Source organism: Coregonus clupeaformis, unplaced genomic scaffold (genome assembly GCF_020615455.1).
Source record: "Coregonus clupeaformis isolate EN_2021a unplaced genomic scaffold, ASM2061545v1 scaf0065, whole genome shotgun sequence".
Taxonomy (NCBI): Eukaryota; Metazoa; Chordata; class Actinopteri; order Salmoniformes; family Salmonidae; genus Coregonus; species Coregonus clupeaformis.
The window spans coordinates 180,510-195,000 of NW_025533520.1; the positions used below are offsets into that span (position 1 = coordinate 180,510).

At 48.3% G+C, this 14,491-nt stretch overlaps 1 protein-coding gene across 1 annotated transcript in view; it reads left to right on the forward strand.

Annotated features, from left to right (window-relative positions):
* Positions 1–825: 825 nt before the first annotated feature.
* LOC121548479 (serine/threonine-protein kinase Sgk1) overlaps positions 826–14,491 on the forward strand; it is a 41,558-nt gene continuing 27,892 nt past the window's right edge. Inside the window, exon 1 of the mRNA XM_041859907.2 lies at positions 826–918. Coding sequence (XP_041715841.1) covers positions 858–918 — 61 coding nt within the window. The 5' untranslated portion in view covers positions 826–857. The remainder of the gene's footprint in view (positions 919–14,491) is intronic.

Genomic DNA, 14,491 nt, shown 5'->3' on the forward strand with positions numbered 1-14,491 from the left:
TTCACCTTATTCTTCTTAACCATGTCCATCTAACCTCTCATCTATTTTTTTTGCTGTCAAAAGAATCACAACATTGTTTCGCATCTCAAGAAGTGACTTGAGCTGGGGACTGGATGGGCGCAGGTTGTCAGGTTGCACATCAACACTCCGCCACCACCAACAGCAGCTTTAAATGACTAAAGACCACACCCTCTCTTGCTGTTGACTGTCCATCTGATGATTTCTCAATTGATTTTATTTTATTTATTTTTCCGTGGGAGTTTCCATGTAGACAAGCTAGTTCTTTAGCTAGCTAGCTTAGCTACAATTCTAGCCAGCTAGCGAATATTAACTTGGCTAGCTAGCTGAAGTTAACTTGGCTAGCTAATGTTGTTGCTAACTCAAGTTTACTTTTCAGTTTTTAGAGGTGAATAACGTGCAAAAAGTAATCAATTACTTTGGTAAACAAACGACCATATTCATACAATGTTTTATGACCCTAGAACTCTCCAAATGCTAATACTTGGGTGAGGAAATCTAAAAATGTCCTTCAGCTACCAAAAATCGTGTCTGCACTGGTCGCCATCTTGCACGCCCCCAGCTCTGGTAGATAGCATGAGATCATTGTGTTTCAAAAGACCTATAAAACAATTTTTAAAAAATCATAGTGCACAGATTCATCCTTGAGCTGAACACACACACACACACACACACACTCACTCACTCACTCACTCACTCACTCACTCACTCACTCACTCACTCACTCACTCACTCACTCACTCACTCACTCACTCACTCACTCACTCACTCACACACACACACACACACTCACACACACACACACACACACACTTAATGTTTCTCTTCTTTCATAGGCGATGGATCTGTACTACCATAATGAACCAGACCCAGAGTACTACTGCTGTCCCAACGACTCTAGTAAGTCTACCTTACACCTCCCCTCTCTCCCCCAACCCTCCCCCACTCTCCCCCAACCCTCCCCCTCTCTCCCCCAACCCTCCCCCTCTCTCCCCCACTCTCCCACAACCCTCCCCCTCTCTCCCCCAACCCTCCCCCACTCTCCCCCAACCCTCCCCCTCTCTCCCCCAACCCTCCCCAACCCTCCCCCTATTCCCTATGTAGTACCCTACTTTGACCAGAAACCAGATCTGTCCTCCTGTTGTGTCTCTCCTTAATTCACTCCATTCAGCCTTAGAGAGTGTTACGTAACAACATGTGTCCCCAGAGAACTATACCCTTATTAAAACACATTAGTCATTAGGTCCAGTTAGAACAGGGAGTCAACGTCACTCTCACCCTCTCCTCTCCTCTACCCTCCTCTCACCCTCTCCTCTCCTCTCCTCCCCTCTACCCTCCTTTCACCCTCTCCTCTCCCCTCCTCTCACCCTCTCCTCTCCCCTCCTCTCCCCTCCTCTCCTCTACCCTCATCTCACCCTCTCCTCTACCCTCATCTCACCCTCTCCTCTACCCTCCTCTCACCCTCTCCTCTCTTCTACCCTACTCTCACCCTCTCCTCTCCCGTCCTTTCACCCTCTCCTCTCCTCTACCCTCCTCTCACCCTCTCCTCTCCTCTCCTCTCCTCTCCCCTACTCTCACCCTCTCCTCTACCCTCCTCTCACCCTCTCCTCTACTCTACTCTCACCCTCTCCTCTACCCTCATCTCACCCTCTCCTCTCCCCTCCTCTCACCCTCTCCTCTACCCTCCTCTCACCCTCTCCTTACCTCTACCCTACTCTCACCCTCTCCTCTACCCTACTCTCACCCTCTCCCCTCCTCTCCTCCTCTCCCCTCCTCTCCTCTCCCCTCCTCTCACCCTCTCCCCCTCCTCTCCTCTCCCCTCCTCTCACCCTCTCCTCTCCTACTCTCACCCTCTCCTCTACCCCTCCTCTCACCCTCTCCTCTCCCCCCTCCTCTCACCCTCTCCTCTACTCTCCTCTCACCCTCTCCTCTCCCCTCCTCTCACCCTCCTCTCCCTCCTCTCACCCTCTCCTCTACCCTACTCTCACCCTCTCCTCTACCCTCCTCTCACCCTCTCCTCTCCCCTCCTCTCACCCTCTCCTCTCCCCTCCTCTCACCCTCTCCTCTCCCCTCCTCTCACCCTCTCCTCTACCCTCCTCTCACCCTCTCCTCTACCCTCCTCTCACCCTCTCCTCTACCCTACTCTCACCCTCTCCTCTACCCTCCTCTCACCCTCTCCTCTCCCCTCCTCTCACCCTCTCCTCTCCCCTCCTCTCACCCTCCTCTCCCTCCTCTCACCCTCTCCTCTACCCTCCTCTCACCCTCTCCTCTCTCCCCTCCTCTCACCCTCTCCTACCTCTACCCTACCTCACCCCTCCCTCTACCCTTCCACCCTCTCCCTCCTCTCCTCTCCCCCCTCTCACCCCTCCTCTACCCTACTCTCACCCTCTCCCCTCCTCTCCTCTCCCCTCCTCTCACCCTCTCCTCTCCCCTCCTCTCACCCTCTCCTCTACCCTCCTCTCACCCTCTCCTCTACCCTCCTCTCACCCTCTCCCCTCCTCTCCTCTCCCCTCCTCTCACCCTCTCCTCTCCCCTCCTCTCACCCTCTCCTCTACCCTCTCCTCTACCCTCCTCTCACCCTCTCCTCTACCCTACTCTCACCCTCTCCTCTCCTCTCCTCTCCTCTACCCTCCTCTCACCCTCTCCTCTACCCTCCTCTCACGCTCTCCTCTACCCTACTCTCACCCTCTCCTCTACCCTCCTCTCACCCTCTCCTCTCTTCTACTGTACTCCCAAGAGTGTGCAAAGCTGTCATCAAGGCAAAGGGTGGCTACTTTGAATAATCTAAAATATAAAATATACACTTTTTTGGTTACTACATGATTATATATGTTATTTCATAGTTTTGATGTCTTCACTATTATTCTACAATATAGAAAATAGTAAAAATAAAGAAAAACCCTTGAATGAGTAGGTGTGTCCAAACTTTTGACTGGTACTGTATCTTTACTTTTACTCAAGTATGACAATTGGGCACTTTTTCCACAACTGGTAAACTTTACCATCACTTTACCATCACTTTACAATCACTTTACCATCTCTTTAACATCACTTTAACATCACTTTACCATCACTTTACCATCACTTTACCATCACTTTACCATCTCTTCACCATCTTTTTACCATTAATTTAACCACACGTTAACATTTCTTTAACATCACTTTACCATCACTTTACCATCACTTTACCACGCTAGTAGATAAACTTACCAAACTTTCCCCTAACTTTCCCAACTTCAACTTTAACACTGAACAGGTTCCAGTATGTACTGGTACTGACACATCACAGTATTCTGACTGGCTGGTACTGGCTGACTGGTACCAGCTGACTGGTACTGACTGGTACTGGCTGACTGGTACTGGCTGACTGGTACTGACTGGTACTGGCTGACTGGTACTGGCTGACTGGTACTGGCTGACTGGTACTGACTGGTACTGGCTGACTGGTACCAGCTGACTGGTACTGACTGGTACTGGCTGACTGGTACTGACTGGTACTGACTGGTACTGGCTGACTGGTACTGACTGACTGGTACTGGCTGACTGGTACTGGCTGACTGGTACTGGCTGACTGGTACTGACTGGTACTGGCTGACTGGTACTGGCTGACTGGTACTGGCTGGTACTGGCTGACTGGTACTGGCTGACTGGTACTGACTGGTACTGGCTGACTGGTACTGACTGGTACTGGCTGACTGGTACTGACTGGTACTGGCTGACTGGTACTGACTGGTACTGGCTGACTGGTACTGACTGGTACTGGCTGACTGGTACTGACTGGTACTGGCTGACTGGTACTGACTGGTACTGACTGGTACTGACTGGTACTGGCTGACTGGTACTGGCTGACTGGTACTGGCTGACTGGTACTGGCTGACTGGTACTGGCTGACTGGTACTGACTGGTACTGGCTGACTGGTACTGACTGGTACTGGCTGACTGGTACTGGCTGGTACTGACTGGTACTGGCTGACTGGTACTGGCTGGTACTGACTGGTACTGGCTGACTGGTACTGGCTGACTGGTACTGGCTGACTGGTACTGACTGGTACTGGCTGACTGGTACTGACTGGTACTGGCTGACTGGTACTGGCTGGTACTGACTGGTACTGGCTGACTGGTACTGGCTGACTGGTACTGGCTGGTACTGGCTGACTGGTACTGGCTGACTGGTACCGGCTGACTGGTACTGGCTGGTACTGGCTGACTGGTACTGACTGGTACTGGCTGACTGGTACTGACTGGTACTGGCTGACTGGTACTGGCTGGTACTGGCTGACTGGTACTGACTGGTACTGGCTGACTGGTACTGGCTGACTGGTACTGGCTGACTGGTACTGGCTGGTACTGGCTGACTGGTACTGGCTGGTACTGGCTGACTGGTACTGGCTGACTGGTACTGGCTGACTGGTACTGACTGGTACTGGCTGACTGGTACTGGCTGACTGGTACTGGCTGACTGGTACTGACTGGTACCAGCTGACTGGTACTGACTGGTACTGGCTGACTGGTACTGGCTGACTGGTACTGGCTGGTACTGGCTGACTGGTACTGGCTGACTGGTACTGGCTGACTGGTACTGACTGGTACCAGCTGACTGGTACTGACTGGTACTGGCCTGGTACTGGCTGACTGGTACTGGGCTGGTACTGGCTGGTACTGGCTGACTGGTACTGGCTGACTGGTACTGGCTGGTACTGGCTGACTGGTACTGGCTGGTACTGGCTGACTGGTACTGGCTGGTACTGGCTGACTGGTACTGGCTGGTACTGGCTGACTGGTACTGGCTGGTACTGGCTGGCTGACTGGTACTGACTGGTACTGGCTGTACTGGCTGACTGGTACTGGCTGACTGGTACTGACTGGTACTGGCTGACTGGTACTGGCTGGTACTGGCTGACTGGTACTGGCTGGTACTGGCTGACTGGTACTGGCTGACTGGTACTGGCTGACTGGTACTGGCTGACTGGTACTGGCTGGTACTGGCTGACTGGTACTGACTGGTACTGGCTGACTGGTACTGGCTGACTGGTACTGGCTGGTACTGGCTGACTGGTACTGGCTGGTACTGGCTGACTGGTACTGGCTGGTACTGGCTGACTGGTACTGGCTGACTGGTACTGGCTGACTGGTACTGGCTGACTGGTACTGACTGGTACTGGCTGACTGGTACTGGCTGGTACTGGCTGACTGGTACTGGCTGACTGGTACTGGCTGGTACTGGCTGACTGGTACTGGCTGGTACTGGCTGACTGGTACTGGCTGACTGGTACTGGCTGGTACTGGCTGGTACTGGCTGACTGGTACTGACTGGTACTGGCTGACTGGTACTGGCTGGTACTGGCTGACTGGTACTGGCTGACTGGTACTGGCTGGTACTGGCTGACTGGTACTGGCTGACTGGTACTGGCTGGTACTGGCTGACTGGTACTGACTGGTACTGGCTGGTACTGGCTGACTGGTACTGGCTGACTGGTACTGGCTGGTACTGGCTGACTGGTACTGGCTGACTGGTACTGGCTGGTACTGGCTGACTGGTACTGGCTGGTACTGGCTGACTGGTACTGGCTGGTACTGGCTGACTGGTACTGGCTGGTACTGGCTGACTGGTACTGACTGGTACTGGCTGACTGGTACTGGCTGACTGGTACTGGCTGACTGGTACTGACTGGTACCAGCTGACTGGTACTGACTGGTACTGGCTGACTGGTACTGGCTGGCTGGTACTGGCTGACTGGTACTGGCTGACTGGTACTGGCTGGTACTGGCTGACTGGTACTGGCTGGTACTGGCTGGTACTGGCTGACTGGTACTGACTGGTACTGGCTGGTACTGGCTGACTGGTACTGGCTGACTGGTACTGGCTGGTACTGGCTGACTGGTACTGGCTGGTACTGGCTGACTGGTACTGACTGGTACTGGCTGACTGGTACTGGCTGACTGGTACTGGCTGGTACTGGCTGACTGGTACTGGCTGACTGGTACTGGCTGGTACTGGCTGACTGGTACTGGCTGGTACTGGCTGACTGGTACTGGCTGGTACTGGCTGACTGGTACTGGCTGGTACTGGCTGACTGGTACTGACTGGTACTGGCTGACTGGTACTGGCTGACTGGTACTGGCTGACTTCCTGGTACTGACTGGTACTGGCTGACTGGTACTGGCTGGTACTGGCTGACTGGTACTGGCTGACTGGTACTGGCTGGTACTGGCTGACTGGTACTGGCTGGTACTGGCTGACTGGTACTGGCTGGTACTGGCTGGTACTGGCTGACTGGTACTGGCTGGTACTGGCTGACTGGTACTGACTGGTACTGGCTGACTGGTACTGGCTGGTACTGGCTGACTGGTACTGGCTGGTACTGGCTGACTGGTACTGGCTGGTACTGGCTGACTGGTACTGACTGGTACTGGCTGACTGGTACTGGCTGACTGGTACTGGCTGACTGGTACTGACTGGTACCAGCTGACTGGTACTGACTGGTACTGGCTGACTGGTACTGGCTGGTACTGGCTGACTGGTACTGACTGGTACTGGCTGACTGGTACTGGCTGACTGGTACTGGCTGGTACTGGCTGACTGGTACTGGCTGGTACTGGCTGACTGGTACTGGCTGACTGGTACTGGCTGACTGGTACTGGCTGGTACTGGCTGACTGGTACTGACTGGTACTGGCTGACTGGTACTGGCTGACTGGTACTGGCTGGTACTGGCTGACTGGTACTGGCTGGTACTGGCTGACTGGTACTGGCTGGTACTGGCTGACTGGTACTGGCTGACTGGTACTGGCTGACTGGTACTGGCTGGTACTGGCTGACTGGTACTGACTGGTACTGGCTGACTGGTACTGGCTGGTACTGGCTGACTGGTACTGGCTGACTGGTACTGGCTGGTACTGGCTGACTGGTACTGGCTGGTACTGGCTGACTGGTACTGGCTGACTGGTACTGGCTGGTACTGGCTGGTACTGGCTGACTGGTACTGACTGGTACTGGCTGACTGGTACTGGCTGGTACTGGCTGACTGGTACTGGCTGACTGGTACTGGCTGGTACTGGCTGACTGGTACTGACTGGTACTGGCTGACTGGTACTGGCTGGTACTGGCTGACTGGTACTGGCTGACTGGTACTGGCTGGTACTGGCTGACTGGTACTGGCTGACTGGTACTGGCTGGTACTGGCTGACTGGTTGCGTCAGCGCTTTAGAGTGTATGGAGCAGAGTGGAGCTACATTCTTCTCTCTTCTAAAGGTTGACTTTATCATTAATCTAGCAGTTACCCTCTCTACTGGGATATGGATATAGCTCCTTATGTCAGGCCAGGCAGGGAGACCCTCTACTGGGATATGGATATAGCCCCTTATGTCAGGCCAGGCAGGGAGACCCTCTACTGGGATATGGATATAGCTCCTTATGTCAGGCCAGGCAGGGAGACCCTCTACTGGGTTATGGATATAGCCCCTTATGTCAGGCCAGGCAGGGGAGACCCTCTACTGGGATATGGATATAGCCCCCTTATGTCAGGCCAGGCAGGAGACCCTCTACTGGGATATGGATATAGCCCCTTATGTCAGGCCAGGCAGGAGACCCTCTACTGGGTTATGGATATTTTTTTTTATTTTTTTTATTTCACCTTTATTTAACCAGGTAAACCAGTTGAGAACAAGTTCTCATTTACAACTGCGACCTGGCCAAGATAAAGCATAGCAGTGCGATAAAAACAACAACACAGAGTTACATATGGGGTAAAACAAAACAAAATCAAAAAATACAACAGAAATACAATTAATATACAGTGTGCAAATTTAGCAAGTTATGAGGTAAGGCAATAAAATAGGCTATAGTGCAAAATAATTACAATTTAGTATTAACACTGGAATGATGTGCAAGAGATGATGTGCAAATAGAGATACTGGGGGTACAGATGAGCAAAATAAATAACAATATAGGGATGAGGTAGTTGGGCGGGCTAATTTCAGATGGGCTGTGTACAGGTGCAGTGATCGGTAAGGTGCTCTGACAACTGATGCCTAAAGTTAGTGAGGGAGATAAGCGTCTCAGCTTCAGAGATTTTTGCAGTTTGTTCCAGTCATTGGCAGCAGAGAACTGGAAGGAATTGCGGCCAAAGGAGGTGTTGGCTTTGGGGATGACCAGTGAGATATACCCGCTGGAGCGCAGACTACGGGTGGGTGTTGCTATGGTGACCAATGAGCTAAGATAAGGCTGGGGATTTGCCTAGCAGTGATTTATAGATGGCCTGGAGCCAGTGGGTTTGGCGACGAATATGTAGTGAGGACCAGCCAACAAGAGCGTACAGGTCACAGTGGTGGGTATTATATGGGGCTTTGGAGACAAAACGGATGGCACTGTGATAGACAACATCCAATTTGCTGAGTAGAGTGTTGGAGGCTATTTTGTAAATGACATCGCCGAAGTCAAGGATCGGTAGGATAGTCAGTTTTACAAGGGCATGTTTGGCAGCATGAGTGAAGGAGGCTTTGTTGCGAAATAGGAAACCGATTCTAGATTTAACTTTGGATTGGAGATTCTTAATGTGAGTCTGGAAGGAGAGTTTACAGTCTAACCAGACACCTAGATATTTGTAGTTGTCCACGTACTCTAGGTCAGACCCGTCTAGAGTAGTGATTCTAGTCGGGTGGGCGGGAGTGCAAGCAGCGTTCGGTTGAAGAGCATGCATTTTGTTTTACTAGTGTTTAAGAGCAGTTGGAGGCTGCTGAAGGAGTGTTGTATGGAATTGAAGCTCGTTTGGAGGTTTGTTAACACAGTGTCCAATGAAGGGGCCAGATGTATACAAAATGGGTGTCGTCTGCGTAGAGGTGGATCTGAGAGTCACCAGCAGCAAGAGCGACGTCATTGATATACACAGAGAAAAGAGTTGGCCGCAAGAATTGAACCCTGTGGCACCCCCATAGAGACTGCCATAGGGTCCAGACAACAGGCCCTCCGATTTGACACATTGAACTCTATCTGAGAAGTAGTTGGTGAACCAGGCGAGAGGCAGTCATTAGAGAAACCAAGGCTATTTAGTCTGCCAATAAGAATGCGGTGGTTGACAGAGTCGAAAGCCTTGGCCAGGTCAATGAAAACGGCTGCACAGTACTGTCTATTATCGATCGCGGGTTATAATATCATTTAGGACCTTGAGCGTGGCTGAAGTGCACCCATGACCAGCTCGGAAACCGGATTGCATAGCAGAGAAGGTACGGGTGGGATTGAAATGGTTGGTGATCTGTTTGTTGACTTGGCTTTCAAAAACTTTTTGAAAGGCAGGGCAGGATGGATATGGGTCTGTAACAGTTTGGATCTAGAGTGTCACCCCTTTGAAGAGGGGATGACCGCGGCAGCTTTCCAATCTCTGGGGATCTCGGGGACGTTACGAGAGAGAGGTTGAACAGGGCTAGTAATAGGGGTTGCGACAATTTCAGCGGCTAGTTTTAGGAAAAAGAGAAGGGTCCAGATTGTCTAGTCCAGATGATTTGTAGGGGTCCAGATTTTGCAGCTCTTTTTAGAACATCAGCTGTCTGGATTTGTGTGAAGGAGAAGCGGGGGGGCATGGGGCAAGTTGCAGCGGAGGGTGCAGAGCTGGTGGCCGGGGTAGTGGTAGCCAGGTGGAAAGCATACAGCCGTAGCAAAATGCTTGTTGAAATTCTCGATTATTGTAGATTTATCGGTGGTGATAGTGTTTTCTAGCCTCAGTGCAGTGGGCAGCTGGGAGGAAGTGCTCTTATTTTCCATGGACTTTACAGTGTCCCAAAACTTTTTGGAGTTAGTGCTACAGGATGCAAATTTCTGTTTGAAAAAAGTTAGCCTTTGCTTTCCTAACTGCTTGTGTATATTGGTTCCTAACTTCCCTGAAAAGTTGCATATCACGAAAAGTTGCATATCAAAGATATAGCCCCTTATGTCAGGCCAGGCAGGGAGACCCTCTACTGGGATATGGATATAGCCCCTTATGTCAGGCCAGGCAGGGAGACCCTCTACTGGGATATGGATATAGCCCCTTATGTCAGGCCAGGCAGGGAGACCCTCTACTGGGACATGGGATATAGCCCCTTACATCATAGATCAATATATATTTTGCATGGTTTCTATCTGGTTTTGGTTGTTTAAGTTGACATTGAAAATGTTTTTCCATCCCGAAAATGAATACTTAGATTACCCACCTAAGAATTTTCTATACAGAAGAAAAACTGTAATTAGCTCCAAAGACTTGTCTTGGAAATTACCACCAGGGACACCTGAAGTCAATCTTCAATTAATAATTGTTTCTTATCAGCAAGCTGGAGAGGTTCCAACAAACTCAATGTACCAAGTAGTACAGGTCTGTGAGGAGCTCCGCCGGGGCAGTCCCGTTACTTCTCTCATATACTGCTTACACAGACAAGTTATATTTGCATGATTTACATTATTCATTATTCATAATTAATTCATCATTAAAGTTTGGTTCATGCATGTGACCGACCAATACCTCACGAGGCTTCTTCTCTCCAAGCTGAGACCTTGAAACTGAGACTACTTTCTGCCCTCTAAAACAATGTTCATTATACTGATAGTGAGGATTCCTCCCAGGCACGATCAATCAGTCACTTGCATGAACCCAGTCGAATTGGTTATTAGAAAAGCACAAACGTAAAAAATGTACCTTAAAACATCTAATTTTCCTTCACAGACTGTAATTCTCATCGAAATTAAAGGGATAGGTCGAGATTTCGGCAATGAAGCCCTTTGTCTACTTCCCCACAGTCGGATGAACAGGAACAGCTAGCATGCTAACTAGTTTATCTACTTCCCCACAGTCGGATGAACAGGAACAGCTAGCATGCTAACTAGTTTATCTACTTCCCCACAGTCGGATGAACAGGAACAGCTAGCATGCTAACTAGTTTATCTACTTCCCCACAGTCGGATGAACAGGAACAGCTAGCATGCTAACTAGTTTATCTACTTCCCCACAGTCAGATGAACAGGAACAGCTAGCATGCTAACTAGTTTATCTACTTCCCCACAGTCGGATGAACAGGAACAGCTAGCATGCTAACTAGTTTATCTACTTCCCCACAGTCGGATGAACAGGAACAGCTAGCATGCTAACTAGTTTATCTACTTCCCCACAGTCGGATGAACAGGAACAGCTAGCATGCTAACTAGTTAGCATTGACTTGTGAACGAAGTTAGAGGTAGTTTCACAAGTCAATGCTAACTAGTTAGCATGCTAGCTGCTCCTGTTCATCCGACTGTGGGGAAGTAGAGACATAAAAATGGTATCCACTGTGGTATTCTGTTGCAGCTAGCGATATTCAACCCATTTTACATTTTTATCCAGAGTGACTTACAGTTAGTGCATTCATCTTAAGATAGCTAGGTGGGACAGTCACATATCACAGGCATAGAAAGTACATCTTTCCTCAATATCGTAGCTATCAGCAGGGTCAGAGCTAGTAAAACTGGTGTTGGTGGTAAGCGTTCATTCATTCTGTCTGATAGAAAGAGTTCCTTAGCGAGGGGGTTTCAGAAGGCATTTAAAAATTCATTCTTTCTGTCTGATAGAAAGAGTTCCTTAGCGAGGGGTTTCAGAAGGCATTTAAACATTTGTTCATTCTGTCTGATAGAAAGAGTTCCTTAGTGAGGGGTTTCAGAAGGCATTTAAACGTTAATTTATAATCCGGCCTTTAGAATAGAGTTTAGTTGGAATATTTTATTTGAGTAGAGCTGCCTTTCTTTTTAGGACACCTTGATGGAATGTTGCTCCTTGTTGCCTTCATATGCCCTCAAGCTCTTTCTCTCTCTTTCTCTTTCTCTCTCTCTCTCTCTCTCTCTCTCTCTCTCTCTCTCTCTCTCTCTCTCTCTCTCTCTCTCTCTCTCAATTCAATTTCAATTTCAATTTCAATTTCAATTTCAATTTCAATTTAAGGGCTTTATTGGCATGGGAAACGTGTGTTAACATTGCCAAAGCAAGTGAAGTAGATAGTAAACAAAAGTGAAATAAACAATAAATATTAACAGTAAACATTACACTCAGAAGTTTCAAAAGAATAAAGACATTTCAAATGTCATATTATGTATATATACAGTGTTGTAACAATGTGCAAATAGTTAAAGTACAAATGGGAAAATAAATAAACATAAATATGGGTTGTATTTACAATGGTGTTTGTTCTTCACTGGTTGCCCTTTTCTTGTGGCAACAGGTCACAAATCTTGCAGCTGTGATGGCACACTGTGGTTTTTCACCCAGTAGATAAGGGAGTTTATCAGAATTGGGTTTGTTTTCGAATTCTTTGTGGATCGCTGTAATCTGAGGGAAATATGTGTCTCTAATATGGTCATACATTTGGCAGGAGGTTAGGAAGTGCAGCTCAGTTTCCACCTCATTTTGTGGGCAGTGTGCACATAGCCTGTCTTCTCTTGAGAGCCAGGTCTGCCTACGGCGGCCTTTCTCAATAGCAAGGCTATGCTCACTGAGTCTGTACATAGTCAAAGCTTTCCTTAAGTTTGGGTCAGTCACAGTGGTCAAGTATTCTGCCACGTGTACTCTCTGTTTAGGGCCAAATAGCATTCTAGTTTGCTCTGTTTTTTTGTTTGTTCTTTCCAATGTGTCAAGTAATTTCTTTTTGTTTTCTCATGATTTGGTTGGGTCTAGTTGTGTTGTTGTTGTTGTTGTCCTGGGGCTGTGTGGGGTCTGTTTGTGTTTGTGAACAGAGCCCCAGGACAAGCTTACTTAGGGACTCTTCTCCAAGTTCATCTCTCTGTAGGTGATGGCTTTGTTATGGAAGGTTTGGGAATCGCTTCCTTTTAAGTGGTTATAGAATTTAACGGCTCTTTTCTGGATTTTGATAATTAGCGGGTATTGGCCTAATTCTGCTCTGCATGCATTATTTGGTGTTTTACGTTGTACACGGAGGATGTTTTTGCAGAATTCTGCATGCAGAGTCTCAATTTGGTGTTTGTCCCATTTTGTGAATTCTTGGTTGGTGAGCGGACCCCAGACCTCAGAACCATAAAGGGCAATGGGTTCTATAACTGATTCAAGTATTTTTAGCCAGATCCTAATTGGTATGTCAAATTTTATGTTCCTTTGATGGCATAGAAGGCCCTTCTTGCCTTGTCTCTCAGATCGTTCACAGCTTTGTGGAAGTTACCTGTGGCGCTGATGTTTAGGCCGAGGTATGTATAGTTTTTTGTGTGCTCTAGGGCAACGGTGTCTAGCTGGAATTTGTATTTGTGGTCCTGGCAACTGGACCTTTTTGGAACACCATTATTTTTGTCTTACTGAGATTTACTGTCAGGGCCCAGGTCTGACAGAATCTGTGCAGAAGATCTAGGTGCTGCTGTAGGCCCTCCTTGGTTGGTGACAGAAGCACCAGATCGTCAGCAAACAGAAGACATTTGACTTCAGATTCTAGTAGGGTGAGGCCGGGTGCTGCAGACTGTTCTAGTGCCCTCGCCAATTCGTTGATATATATGTTGAAGAGGATGGGGCTTAAACTGCATCCCTGTCTCACCCCACGGCCCTGTGGAAAGAAATGTGTGTGTTTTTTGCCAATTTTAACCGCACACTTGTTGTTTGTGGACATGGATTTTATAATGTCGTATGTTTTTCCCCCAACCCCACTTTCCATCAATTTGTATAGCAGACCCTCATGCCAAATTGAGTCAAAAGCTTTTTTGAAATCAACAAAGCATGAGAAGACTTTTGCCTTTGTTTTGGTTTGTTTGTTTGTCAATTAGGGTGTGCAGGGTGAATACGTGGTCTGTCGATCGGTAATTTGGTAAAAAGCCAATTTGACATTTGCTCAGTACATTGTTTTCACTGAGGAAATGAACTAGTCTGCTGTTAATGATAATGCAGAGGATTTTCCCAAGGTTGCTGTTGGCGCATATCCCCACGGTAGTTATTGGGGTCAAATTTGTCTCCACTTTTGTGGATTGGGGTGATCAGTCCTTGGTTCCAGATGTTGGGGAAGATGCCAGAGCTAAGGGATGATGTTAAAGAGTTTAAGTATAGCTAATTGAAATTTGTGGTCTGTATATTTTATCATTTCATTGAGGATACCATCAACACCACAGGACTTTTTGGGTTGGAGGGTTTGTATTTTTATCCTGTAGTTCATTCAATGTAATTGGAGAATCCAGTGGGTTCTGGTAGTCTTTAATAGTTGATTCTAAGATTTGCATTTGATCATGTATATTTTTTTGCTGTTTGTTCTCTGTTATAGGGCCAAAAAGATTGGAGAAGTGGTTTACCCATACATCTCCGTTTTGGATAAATAGCTCTTCGTGTTGTTGTTTGTTTAGTGTTTTCCAATTTTCCCAGAAGTGGTTAGAGTCTATGGATTCTTCAATTACATTGAGCTGATTTCTGACATGCTGTTCCTTCTTTTTCCGTAGTGTATTTCTGTATTTTTTAGTGATTCACCATAGTGAAGGCGTAGGCTCAGGTTTTCTGGGTCTC